Source organism: Macaca mulatta, chromosome 6, assembly GCF_049350105.2.
Source record: "Macaca mulatta isolate MMU2019108-1 chromosome 6, T2T-MMU8v2.0, whole genome shotgun sequence".
Classification (NCBI taxonomy): Eukaryota; Metazoa; Chordata; class Mammalia; order Primates; family Cercopithecidae; genus Macaca; species Macaca mulatta.
This window is the reverse complement of record NC_133411.1, coordinates 74,885,920-74,899,393: the sequence shown is the minus strand read 5'-3', so window position 1 is coordinate 74,899,393 and position 13,474 is coordinate 74,885,920. Positions and strand designations below refer to the sequence as shown.

At 39.6% G+C, this 13,474-nt stretch overlaps 1 protein-coding gene across 10 annotated transcripts in view; it reads right to left on the bottom strand.

Moving 5' to 3' along the window:
• Nucleotides 1-13,474, bottom strand: part of MAST4 (microtubule associated serine/threonine kinase family member 4) — a 578,446-nt gene that overhangs the window by 383,986 nt on the left and 180,986 nt on the right. For 9 of the 10 annotated variants that reach the window (XM_078004799.1, XM_078004800.1, XM_015140160.3 and 6 more), the window contains exon 3: nt 4,453-4,577. The exons of the other annotated variant lie outside the window; for it this stretch is intronic. In XM_078004799.1, coding sequence (XP_077860925.1) covers nt 4,453-4,577 — 125 coding nt within the window. The remainder of the gene's footprint in view (nt 1-4,452; nt 4,578-13,474) is intronic. 10 annotated transcript variants of the gene reach the window in all.

The following is a 13,474-nucleotide window of genomic DNA, read 5'->3' as shown; positions in this document are numbered from 1 at the left end:
ATCTTTCTTGCCAGAAAGCAGCATCTGTATAAATCCCCCAGCTTTTGACGACTATGACTTCTGTGATAAACTACCCATGTGTGTGGGGAGGGACAGAAAGATGGAGGAAGCAAATGGGAAAATGAGTTTTCCCCTCTTCAGATTAATGTATATGAAGTATACATCTGACACTTCATCAGAACTCCCGGCTGGTGTCCCAGCAGGCGGACACTGGCTGAGCATGTATTCTGCCAGCTACCAGGCTAGTTAGGATGAATTGGCAACATGCCATTTATCTGAAATGCCCAATGTGTCTGGGAAAGGGAACACAACTACATTTAGCATTGCCAAGGAAAACTAGATACTTCAGGCTAGGAATTAATCTCTTCCTTGAGAAGGTAGTTAGCAATACCTTCAAGCTTGCCTATGGCATTTAAATCACTAAAGGTCATACATTTACTAAAATTCATACCTACCAAACCTCAGGGCCTTCATTTATATCTTACTAACATATTAATACTTCTCACGTTGAGGGCCTATACTTTTCTGAAATGTATGTTGTTGCAACTGGGCATGGAACTGTTATATCGAGTGTAATGCTATCATCTGGACATAAGCCAATTTGGTTCCTTGTTTTTCCAGTCCCCACCATACTTGAACACACATATCACTTCAATTTAGTCAATGAATCAACAAAATATATAAACAAATGTGACTAGATGATTGCTTAAAAGCAGATTAATGAAATTTCCTTGAATGCAGACACTAATAATCTCTTCACGAATTTTGTCACCATATTTTTTTGAGCGGCTGATGTGACACTAAATGGGATTTAGCCTGTAACATGGGCTTTAAGGCCAATCACAATTGTAAGATGCACACTGAATAGCAAAGCTATAGAGATTTTAGATGGATGATCTTATTAGGCCACCCATTACAGCATGAAGAATCACACCATCATGCTCACTTTGCAACTAAAAAAAAATGTCGCTTTTCCATAAATAATGATTTGTTCCTTCAACATTATTTATTGAACACCTTCTATGTGCAAGGCCTTGTGCTGAGAGCAGTGAAAAGTAAAAAGTAAAAATCAGACAAGAATTCTGCTCTCAGGGGGCTTGCAGTCTAGCAGAGAGATATTTGGCATAAACACAAAGAACAAAATTCTACAAGGTGTACATGCCCACCTCTTCAGCACAATTCTCTCTCAGATCTATTAGCTGTAATTGGCAGAGAACTTTTGATATAATCCAATCTAAATGAGGCAGAAACAAAACAGATCAACTTTAATGCCCCTTTAACTGTGTGGTTTGACAAGGGGTACCAAAAGCAGAAAAGGTCACTAACATGTACTCGAGTGACATGTCAACATAAGTGATAGGGCATCGAAATCTGGGCACATGGCAGCAGAGTAATAAGGAAATCAAGATGGTCGTCCGTCTGGCAGCTCTTCTCTGGCTGCTGCTCTTAATACAGCAGAAGGTGAGGGGCAAGTAGTTTTCCATAGACTACAATTAGGAACTAATGAACTCTCTGAAGGGAAAGATAAGGGTTAAATTTTAAATCTTCACTATCTAGTAGTAAATGACTAATCACATTCTGGCTTCTGTGCCCAAGCTTACCTACAATATAATAACAACAACAGAAATGATAATATTGCTAACATTTGTGACTTGTTACATGCCAGGTACTATTATAAGGTTTTTCTACATGGTATTTCAGCATTTTCCCCAGTGTTATATTAAGCAAACACTATAAACACAAAAACCTGCAGGTAAACAAGCTAATAATTTAAGTGATTCCTTGATAACAATATCATCTGATAGATTTTGGGAGGTACTCTTCTCATGTTTTCTACTGGTAGTTCTTATTGCATCCTCTTCCCAAATATCTTAGGTCACGTGACATGCATTTCATCAATGAATAAGTCAGTTTCTGTTTCTTGGTATGTGACCATTAGTATTAGTAAAAAGATATATTACTTAAGAATGGCTGGACATGGTGGCTAATGCCTGTAATCCCAGCACCTTGGGAAGCCATGGCAGGAGTATCACCTGAGATCAGGAGTTCATGACCAGCCTGGCCAACATGGCAAAACGCCGTCTCTACTAAAAATGCAAAAATTAGTCAGGCATGGTGGTGCACTTCTGTAATCCCAGCTACTCGGGGGCTGAGGCAGGAGAACTGCCTGAACGTGAGCCAAGATTGCGCCACTGCACTCCAGCCTGGGCACCAAGAGAGAACTCCGTCTCAAAAAACAAACAAACAAACAAAAAGAAGATATATTACTTAAGAAGACATATTATCACTGAATCACAATGATTGACTTGACAATAAACATACAGGATTACTATTTAGGTGTGAAGAATAAAGTTGCAGTGGCTAAGAAAGCACTTCTGTCAAAAAAAAAATCATGAATTGTGAAGTATTTTCCTCTTTCCTTAAAAAGTAAATAATCAGAGTAAAATAAGCTTTTAATAAAATTCCCTAAGGAGAAAAAGTCCCTTTGGACTTGGGGGTAGGATGGAGGAAAATGCTCTCTACCATCACGTTAATTGTATCTTTTAAAAATAAGCCCCAGTCAGGCACAGTAGCACGCGCCTGTAGTCCCAGCTAATCAGGAGGCTGAGGCAGGAGGATCCCTTGGCCCAGGAGTTTGAGGTGGCAGTGAGCTATGATGGCGCCACTGTATTCCAGCCTGGGCAAAAAAGCAAGATTTGTCCCTAAAAATGAAAATAAAAATGAATTAAAAGTCCCAATATTTTCATGAGAGAAAAAAGATGAATTTTGGTTTAGTCAATTTTGAAGTCATAAACTATCCTGAAAGAAATTTCTTTAAAAATAATTATTTCACACATTCAAAATTATTCTGAAAGAAGAATCAGGGAATTCTAGAGAAGAAAGGGACTTTATAGACTGTTTAGTGCCTCTTTTCACCTTACAGGTACAAATGAGGTGAGAGAATTTGAGAGACGGACTTGTCCAAGTTTATACAGCTATCTAATGGCAAAAGCAGGACTAGAGGCTAGACCTGAACAAAATCTCTTATCCATTACTGCATTATTTCCAAATATCCAACATAATTTATTACCAATGCATAAAATTAGAAGACACAATACGTTGATTTATATATCATTTGCATCTTCATCAATAAAAAATGTTTAAAAATCTATTTCCATATCATACAACCCTACCAGCCATGCAAAAGTAACTTGTACAGACTTCTAAGTTGAGTCAAAGGCCAAAACTAGGAAAGGGCCACCAGCACAAAAAAAAAAAAAAAAAAAAATCTAATAAACATGTTAAATATAAAGGTCTACACTGGGGAAAAAATAGAAATGTGTGAGTCCATGCTGCTAACAAATACACATGTATTTATGGAGAGTGCTGAAGTTGGAAAAATCACCATTTTCAAACACAGAAAAGAGTGATCCAGGCAAGAATCACCTATGGATTCTTGGGGAAATTTTGATGAAAAGCGTATCTGCATTGCTTAAAAGTACCTCCCTCATAGATTGGGAGAGAGAAAGTGGTAACTACAGAGAGAAATCAGGCAACACTTTGACTGGATGATCACAATTAACATCACAGAGAGGGGCAGATGGATGTGATGGGCCTCCAGAGCTCATTCCTTAAGAGGACATGACATCACCAGTGTCGTATTCTTGCCTGGAATGTAAAACCCTGAATCTCACCATGAGGAGAGAGCAAACAAATACGAGAAATATTCCCTTAAAAATAAGCCATTAAACAATTCTTCAAAAATGTCAAATGTCATAAAAGACAAAGGCTGTGGAAACATCCCAGATGTTTGGGGACTAAAGAGAGGGACAATTTCATGCAACACATGACCCTAGACTGGATCCTACACTGGAAGAAGGAAAATGCTATAAAGGACATTAATGAGCCAATTGATAAAACTGAAATACAGGTGACAGAGTAGATAACTGGATTGTATCAGTCATAAATTTACTCCAGTTGATAACCGTGATAAGAAAGGTCTATGATATATAGATTATGCACTCTCAAATAGCTCAAAAATCATGTGTGTATGTACATATACACACATACATACACATACACACAAAGAGGAAATTAAGAAGCTAATTTGGCAAGGCGTTAATTAGTCAAATCTAGATAAAGGATAAACTGGTATTCTAAGAATTTTTCTTATTCTTGCAACTTTTCCATAAGTTTTATATTATTTTCAAATAAAAAGCTACAAAAAGGCCTAGAAATACTTTCATTTCTTTTGGGAGAAGGGTAGAGATGAGGCCAAAATTGAGAGAAATCCTCCAAACCGGGTACAGGCGTAGAAATTAGCACATTGAAAGCAAGGAATTTCACATTGCCAAATCTGTGCTTAACGTCACATGTGGGTACGTTTAAATATAGTTAAACTCAATTAACTTAAATTGTCCCCAGGGAGGTGGTGAGCTAGAGCAGCCTCCACCGGCGCCCGCGGACACTCACCAGGCTGGCGGTGAGCGAGGGCGCCGACTGGCCCAGGGCCTGGCTGCGCATGCGCACGAGGTTGGACGTCTCCGCAGAGGCCGGCCAGGCCTGTCCCGCCACCGGGTTTGGAAGGAGGTATCTCCCTGTTGGAGTTAAAGAGAAGAAAATGTAAGTGACAGGCAGACGGCAGTAGTCTTATTGCAATGGGGGTGAGGGTTGGGTGTCTATTCCTGGCCAACCTTGTTCTGTATGACTTCTGCCATACCCAGTAATAACATTTATTAATAGCAACCTGGGAAAACGTGTTCTAATTCAGTCAGGAGATCCAGTGGCAGGGTCTGGCCCTGACCTCCAACATCATCTCCTGCATGAGTGTAGCCTCATCAAGGTAGGATGAGGTGTTTTTTTTCCATCTGCCTATACCAAGGGAATGCGTTGAGAATATGTGTAAGTACACAAAGCATTCTTAGCATCACAGAAGCAAGCGTGTGCATTTGTAAGTGTTTTTTGAAAAAATCTAATATGGAAAGTGATCTAGGACTCAATTATAAAATAATCTACAAAGTGGAGATCATGACCAACAAAAGGAAGCAGAATTCTTTCAAGATGAAATGGGGCTGGTGCCTCTCCCCCAGCCCTTTTTCTCTGAAGTGCAGGTGGCCATCCAACCTTGTCTGTGGGATACATAATCATATCTATTTGCATAAATCAGGACATCAATGTCAGTCTAGGTACACTGAGCAATTTCCATCAACCTTGAACTCTAATATATACATATATGTTTTTAAAAGTCAAACAGCTGAACCAATTCACACTGTGTTACTTCCTTGGTGCATGGACTTGACTAATATTAACACACAAGAAATGGTTTTTGACTTCAGGAAAGTTAGGATGGACATGAATATTCACATAGCAATAAAGGTCAGTAAAAGTCGAGACTGTGTTCAATTTTCATCTGTTTTGCCCCAATATTAGCATAATTACTGGCCATAATAGCTGCTCAATAAATATTTACTAAACGATGAAAGGGCTTGTAGACATTTTCTTCCATAAAAACAGACAATGACAAGATGGCAGACCACACAGAGAATCTCATTTGAGGGCCATGTGTTGGGGACTCCAGCCTCATTCCTCTCCAGAATCATGAGGGATTACAGCATGCATAGCTGGTGGCCCTGTAGCACAGGTCACATCTGTTCCTCATTCTTCCCTCAGGCATGCATCCCACAAGCATATTGCACTGGTTAATAACGATCGTAGTATATTAACTAGTTTACCATTACTGTACATGCTAACTACCAGCACTGTCAAAGCACAGGAGCTAGGGGCATCTCCCATCAATTGTCCATGTGAAGAAGTCCATTGCTTTATTTAAGCCAAGTGCTTTCAAAAATTTGTATTTTAGTTGCAGAGGAAAAAATGGCTTCTTTTGCCAAAATTGCTTTTCCACTCTTTTATTATAGAGTGAAAGCACAGACTCTGGAGATAAATTAGATCTTCTTTTGAAATCCTGCTCTGTAGCCGAATGACACTGGGAAACTTAGTCTCTCTTGGACTTGGTTTTTTCCATCTCTAAAATGGGGGCGATAGACTTGACTATGTAGTTATTGAGGGCATTAGAGAAATTTGTAAGTACAGTTTGTAAGTACAGTACTCAGTAAATGTTAACTATTTAGCCATAACAGCAGTAAAAATGAAAAGTATCCTCTTTATTTGGGATGAGCTTTTCATTCACAAGAAGAAAATGCAAATATATACAAAGGAACAAAAATTACCTATCATCACACCAAAGAAAACCACGATCAACAATTTAGTGATTTTCCTCTAGACTTTCTTTCTACAACCTATATATTCTTACAAAAACAAAATGTGATACTGATTTTTGTCACCTGCTTCCTGCCAACTCCACATAATAGATTGACCTTTTCCAAGCAAATAAATGCAGCAAATGTCAATTAATTTAAACACTATCATTGAAGATTCCGTGATAGTGAACCTCTGTGGTTCTGATCACCATCTCGAAAACATTCAGACATATTTTTGGACAAGGTATGCTGCATTTGATGTCTAGAATTTTAATTTTTTCCTTGCCTTATTTCAAAATGTGAACTAAAAGCTGAACTAAGAATGGCTTTGAGAAACAGGTCCCCTGTAGGCCCAAAAGCAGGTAATTAATGAGGAAGAGCAGGAAAACTATAGATTGCATTTAGGAATGTTGCATTAATATTACAGGGATAAATGGTTTCTTTAATACAGAAATCACTCAGTATTTGAAGGGCTCACTTGTTAAAAATATATAAACCTCTAATAATCTGAATCCATTTTTTTCTCCCTCCTATGTCATTTTCTATATTTTATTTGTATTTATTTATTTGTAGTTTATTTGCATTTCTTTGTTCATGTTTTGGAAAGGGAATGATAAGAGGTACAGAAGCTATATGATGCCAAGGTTTACATGATGGAGAGAACCCACTATAGCCTCACTGTTGTTCTGCCTCCATATGCTTCATGTTAAAGAAAACTGAGGGTAGATTTAAAAAAAAAAAAAAACTTGGGAGAATTTAATGTAAAATAGAAAAAATTAAAGGCAAAGTATTTTTATTCAGTGAAGAATTCAACAAATCTTTTTTTCCTTTAGTAGAAAATAATTATTAGGCTGGGTGCAGTGGCTCATGCCTGTAATACCAACACTTTGGAAGGCTGAGGTGAGCAGTTCCCTTGAGCCTAAGGGTTCAAGACCAACCTGGGCAACATAGTGAGGCCCCATCTCTACAAAAAATTAAACAGTTAGCCAGGTGTGGTAGCCAAATCTGTGGTCCCAGCTATTCAGGAAGCTGAGATGGGAGGACAGCTTGAGCCTAGGAGGTGGAGGTTGCAGTGAGCCAAGATCACACCACTGCACTCCAGCCTGGGTGACAGAGTGAGACCCCATCTCAACAAATAAAATAATAATAATAACAATACAAGACAAGAAATAATTATTAGACTGTCTCTATATAATTCCCCTGATGTGAGGAAATAAGTTTATTCTTTTCTGTATCCCCAGTACCTGTTATAGGGCCTGGCACTTAGTAAATGTTCAATAAATGTTTGTTGACTGAAAGGCAGGGAAACCATACTATTAGAACAATAATTAGTGAAGTCTCAACAGGAAGAAAACCACTGAACAGATAATTTTCTTAAATTTCCTTTACAAGTATAACATAATAGCTAAAATACATTGAGGCCTTATTATATACCAGGCACTGCCACATCCTAACAATCATATGGCATAGGTACTATTATCTCCAGTTTAAACCCAGAGAGGTACATAACTAGGCAAGGGGATACAGCTACACAAATGGGCAAAAATCAGGATTCTGACTCCAAAGCCCAATCTACTCCAGGAAAATATTCATCACATATGCTTCGGTGAAGAACAAGTTATAAATTAAAATAGAATGATTCTATATTTATACAAAAATAACATATATTAAGAGAGAAAAGCACCTGGAAAGATGGGAGCAGAGTGATTCAAACCACAGGCTTGGAATCAGGCACAAATGGGTCTGCAACCTAGGGTTTTTTGTTTTGTTTTGTTTTTTGAGACAGGGTCTATTTCACTCAGGCTGGAGTACAATGGTGCAGTCTCGGCTCACTGCAACCTCCACCTCCCAGGTTCAAGCAGTTCTCCTGCCTCAGCCTCCCGAGTAGATAGGATTACAGGCACGCACCACCATGCCCAGATAATTTTTGTTTCTAGCAGAGACGGGGTTTTACCATGTTGTACAATGGCACAATCTTGGCTCACTGCAACCTCCGCCTCCTGGCCTCAAGCAATCCGCCCGCCTCAGCCTCCCAAAGTGCTGGGATTACAGGCATGAGCCACCTTGCATAGTCTGCAACCCAGTTTTTACAGTCACATGCAGTTGAGCAACTTATTTAATTCCAAGCCCCCAATATTCCCATCTCTAAAAGGGGGATAATAACTTACAAAGTGGTAGATAAGATTAAAGGAGATAATACACTTAGTCACTCGACCTAGGACATGGAAAAGCAGTCAATATACTATCACACTTCATATTATCATAAGACCTGCATCTTCCACCACCACCATAGCAACAGAATAAAACACGGTAACTGGGTACTTAGGCCAGGTCACACACACACAAAAGAATCATATTGAAAGATATTGAAACAAATAATATTTCTTCTTGTAAGTGATAAACAGCAAATTCAGAATTGTAGCCATCTCTGGCAGAGAAAATGAGGGGTGGGTGCAGGGAGGAGTATTTTGGATCTGTAATATTTTATTGTTTTAAAAATTACCAGCAGGGAATAATAGGGTTTGCTACTTCAACTTAAAAGTGTAAATGAGGAATTAAGTTTTTGACTTGTGGTTTTAATAAATTTTTTTTTTTTTTTTTTTTTTTTTTGAGACGGAGTCTCGCGCTGTCACCCAGGCTGGAGTGCAGTGGCCGGATCTCAGCTCACTGCAAGCTCCGCCTCCCGGGTTCAGCCATTCTCCTGCCTCCGCCTCCCGAGTAGCTGGGACTACAGGCGTCCGCCACCTCGGCCGGCTAGTTTTTTGTATTTTTTAGTAGAGACGGGGTTTCACCGTGTTAACCAGGATGGTCTCGATCTCCTGACCTCGTGATCCGCCCGTCTCGGCCTCCCAAAGTGCTGGGATTACAGGCTTGAGCCACCGCGCCCGGCCGGTTTTAATAAATTTAATATGAAATTTTTTAATGTATCTGGAGAATGTAGCAAATACTAAGCTTTGATAAAGCTGGCTGATAGGTATACAGAGTTGTATAGAATTATTCTGTATTAATTTCTGTACATATTTTATAATATTACTTTTAATAATTCATAGCAAAAAAAAATGCATTTTGTATTCTTGCATGGCAAACTAGCTAGGAGCATCTTCCCTCAACTCCTCAAGATGGTAGTTCCTATGGCCCAGGTCAGGGACCCCAGAGGTCTGGGTGATCGTGGAGGACTCCTAGGTCCTAGGTTGAAAAGCAAGGAGCCAGGGGAGAGATTTGATGGGGAATGGTAGCAGAGAGGTACCATGAGGAATCTCAACATCAAAGTCACAGCAACAGGGACTGGGAAAGGCTCTGTCTCTCTGCCAGTGAGAGGGCGAAACAAAAGCAGGCATAACTCCCAGGTAAGGCCTCAGTACAGGAAATTCATAAGCTAGGACCCTGGCTCAATGAGACTAAGCATGGTTCAATGAGAAGCTGGACTCTGAACAGAATCCAGAACCAGCACCCAGTGCTGGGGAACACAAAGAAAGGAACACCTGAGCCATGCCCTTTCTCTCCGCACACTCTGAGCAATGCTTTGAATACTGCAGTTTTGTTACATCTCACAGGATACTGTAAAGCAAGCAGAGACCACTGAGAACAAGCATGTATACCATCTCGTCCTTCTCTGAAATCACTCAATTTAACATTATGTACATTTATGGCTATCTCGTTTAAGTCCAATCTTGGTAACAAGACCAAAGGTGTGCCTTCAATTCCTTTGTTACCTCAACAGCCTAACCCAAAAGACAAGATTTTGACATCCAATAACTGATCTGTCCTTAGCCCATATTTTTATATAACACCTTCTTCAAATCCAACAGGACAGAAAGATTTTTGCCAGTAATGGTAAAAAATTAATTGCTCTAGTCATGGTTGACTTTAATGTCAGACTGCTGAGTTCCTGTTCTAAATTCCCATCACTTATAACATGAATTTCTCTAAACCTCAGGTTCCTGCGTAGAACAGAGCCAAACTTTAGGGCTGTTGTAAAATCTAAAAATAGAAAATATAGAATGAACACTCAATAAATATAAGCTTAAAAAATAAGAAACACCAAGAGCTACCCAACACACATTAAATTATAAAGTGAGCAGAAATAAAATTTTGTTAAACCACTGGAAAAGATTAGGAAGCACTTATATACATATAGAATGAAATGCTTATAATGCAATGATGGGTAAGATTTTAGATGTCGTTATTTGCATAGGTCTTGTCCTGAGGAATCATATGAATGTTATAAATTGGACGGTCTGTTAATACAACACAGGGGATATTTTATTCCTGCCTAGACCCCCATTAGTGTTAATAGAGAAAAGAGGACAACAGATGGATTTAAGACAGTCATTAGAAGGCACTAACATGATACCATAGTTGATAGTGATTACATCGAACTTTACATAAATTCACTTTTTGATGACTATCAAGAGCCTCTAAAAAGTGTGTTGCTGTCGTATTCATGCATCATTTGCTGCCTACAATTTAAGAAAATTAGCATCTGTCAATGGCATTATTCAGCTGCACAGGGTGGAAATTAATGGATAATACCATTTCTAATTTGTCGTAAGAGAGGTGAGCTTGCCTAGCAATCTGGTTGCTCTATTTTAATACCAAATTGAACTTGTTGTTACAACTGGAGCTGGATTAGCTCTGTGTTCTTTGGGAAAATGTTTCTAAAATTCTACTATGCTTATTGAAACATGTATCAAATGTTTTCTACTGGCATGACTAGAAATTTAGAGGCAATAAATAAAAGTCTGTATTAAAGCTGGATTCAGTTGGACGGATTGATACAAGAGCTTGTCAAATCTCAACCACAGAGGTGTGGGTTGTTTGAATGGACTTTTTGTACTGGTTATTTTTGCTGTTTGAGCCACAGGGCCGCTAGTTAACAGAGTTGAAAGTTCTGTAGCCTTGTATGGTTATATGTATATTAAAATAAATACATTACTGAATCTAGACTCAGATCATGCCTTGGCTCTATCAAGCCTACATATTACCTCTCCTGGAATGTGTTTTCTTTTCTTTTTTTTTTTTTTTTTTTTGAGACAAAGTCTCACTCTTGTCCCCCAGGCTGGAGTACAGTGGCACGATCTCGGCTCACTACAACCTCCACCTCCCCAGTTCAAGCGATTTTCCTACCTCAGCCTCCCGAGTAGCTAGGACTACAGGTGCCCACCACCAGGCCTGCCTAATTTTTGTATTTTTAGTAGAGACAGGGTTTCACCATGTTGGCCAGGCTGGGTTCGAACTCCTGACCTCACGTGATCCACCCACCTCGGTCTCCCAAAATGCTGGGAGTGTTACAGGTGTTAGCCACTGTGCCCAGCCACGATACATGCTTTCAAAGCACCCCAAAGCTGAAAGTATCCCTCTGAAGTAGAAAAATACCAAGTCTTCAATTATTTTAGCAGAATGGCCATACTTTATCACTGGGGAATAATGGTACCTGACTAGATTTGAAAGCTTCCATTAAAAAAGTTCCGTATCACCTGAAGTGCAACATATATTTATTAGCCAGTCCATAGTCTTACATTTTAGGTTATTTTTCTTGGACTACAAGCAGGACATCAAAGAGAAAATAAGACCTAGTAACTACATAACAAAGCTCTCTCTTGATATGATCTCTGGTTCTCAATCATACAGGAGAACTCTGAAAAAAATGTGTACATCCCTCTAAGGTACCAACCGGGAAAAGGGGAAGCTGAAGTGGCCCAGATATTGCTATCAAGGGTTTTGGGGAGATTTTAAGGACGGCTATAAAAGGAAGGCAGGAAGAACAGGGGTACCACTGCAGAAGTTAAGGGAATAGAAACAAAAAGAACAATGGCAAGCTGGCACTGAATTGGTGCCATGAGCAGGCAGACAGGGCACAGGCTCTGTTGCCAAACATTGTTCTCTCATCCTATATCTTTACAGGTATATAGGTTAATAGGTTTTGGCTAACAGCCTTTCTTTGCCTAGACATTTCTACTGAAGCTCTCAAAGCAGCTGCCAGAAAGTTCACACCCACCACTAACCTGGAAGGAGGGACATTCTCACCATTTTACCTTCCCCTGTATCTAGTAAAATCTCTCTTGCTTAATCTCACTTCTGGGTAAATACACAAAGGAAGTAAAAGTAGGGGCTCAAATAGATATCTGTACTCCCATATTCATAGCAGCATTAGTCACAATAGCCAAAAGGAGGAAACAACTCAAGTATTCATTGAGGGATGAATGGATAAACAAAATGTTATATATATATATATACACACACACACACATATATACACACACACATATATATATCAATGGAATATTACTCAGCCTCAAAAAGGAAGGTAACTCTGACTTGTGTTACAACATGGATGAACCTTGGAGACATGCTGAAAGAAATAAACCAGTCACAAAAGGTCAGACATTGTATTGAGAGGTGAAGCCAGCTGGACTTCCTGGGTTTAGTGGGGACTTGGAGAACTTTTCTGTCTAGCTAGAGGATTGTAAATGCACCAATCAGTGCTCTGCATCTAGTTAAAGGATTGTAAGTGCACCAATCAGCACTCTGTAAAAACGCACCAAATCAGCACTCTGTGTCTAGTTAAAGGATTGTAAACGCACCAATCAGCACTCTGTAAAATGGACCAATCAGTGCTCTGTAAAACGGACCAATCAGCAGAACACAAGCGGGGCCAAATAAGGGAATAAAAGGTGGCCACCCAAGCCAGCAGCAGCAACCGACTGGGGTCCCCTTCCACACTGGAAGCTTTGTTTTTTCTCTCTTCACAATAAATCTTGCTGCTGCTCACTCTTTGGGTCCACACCCCCTTTAAGAGTTGTAACACTCGCCACGAAGGTCCGCAGCTTCATTCTTGAAGTCAGCCAGACCGCGAACCCACCGGAAGGAAGAAACTCTGGACACATCTGAAGGAACAAACTCCGGACACACCATCTTTAAGAGCTGTAACACTCACCGCGAAGGTCCGCGGCTTCCTTCTTGAAGTCAGCGAGACCAAGAAACTACCAGAAGGAACCAATTCTGAACACAGTATGATTCCATTTATGTGAAGTATCCAGAATAATCAAATGCATTCTTTCACAGAAAGTATATAACAGTGGTTTACAGGGGCTGGTGGGAGTGAGGAATGGGGAGTTCCTGTTTAATGGGTACAAGGTTTCAGTTTGGGATGATGAAAATATTCTAGAGATGGAGAGTGCTGATGGTTGTACTTAATGCCATTAAATTATACATGTAAAAATAGTTAAATGGTA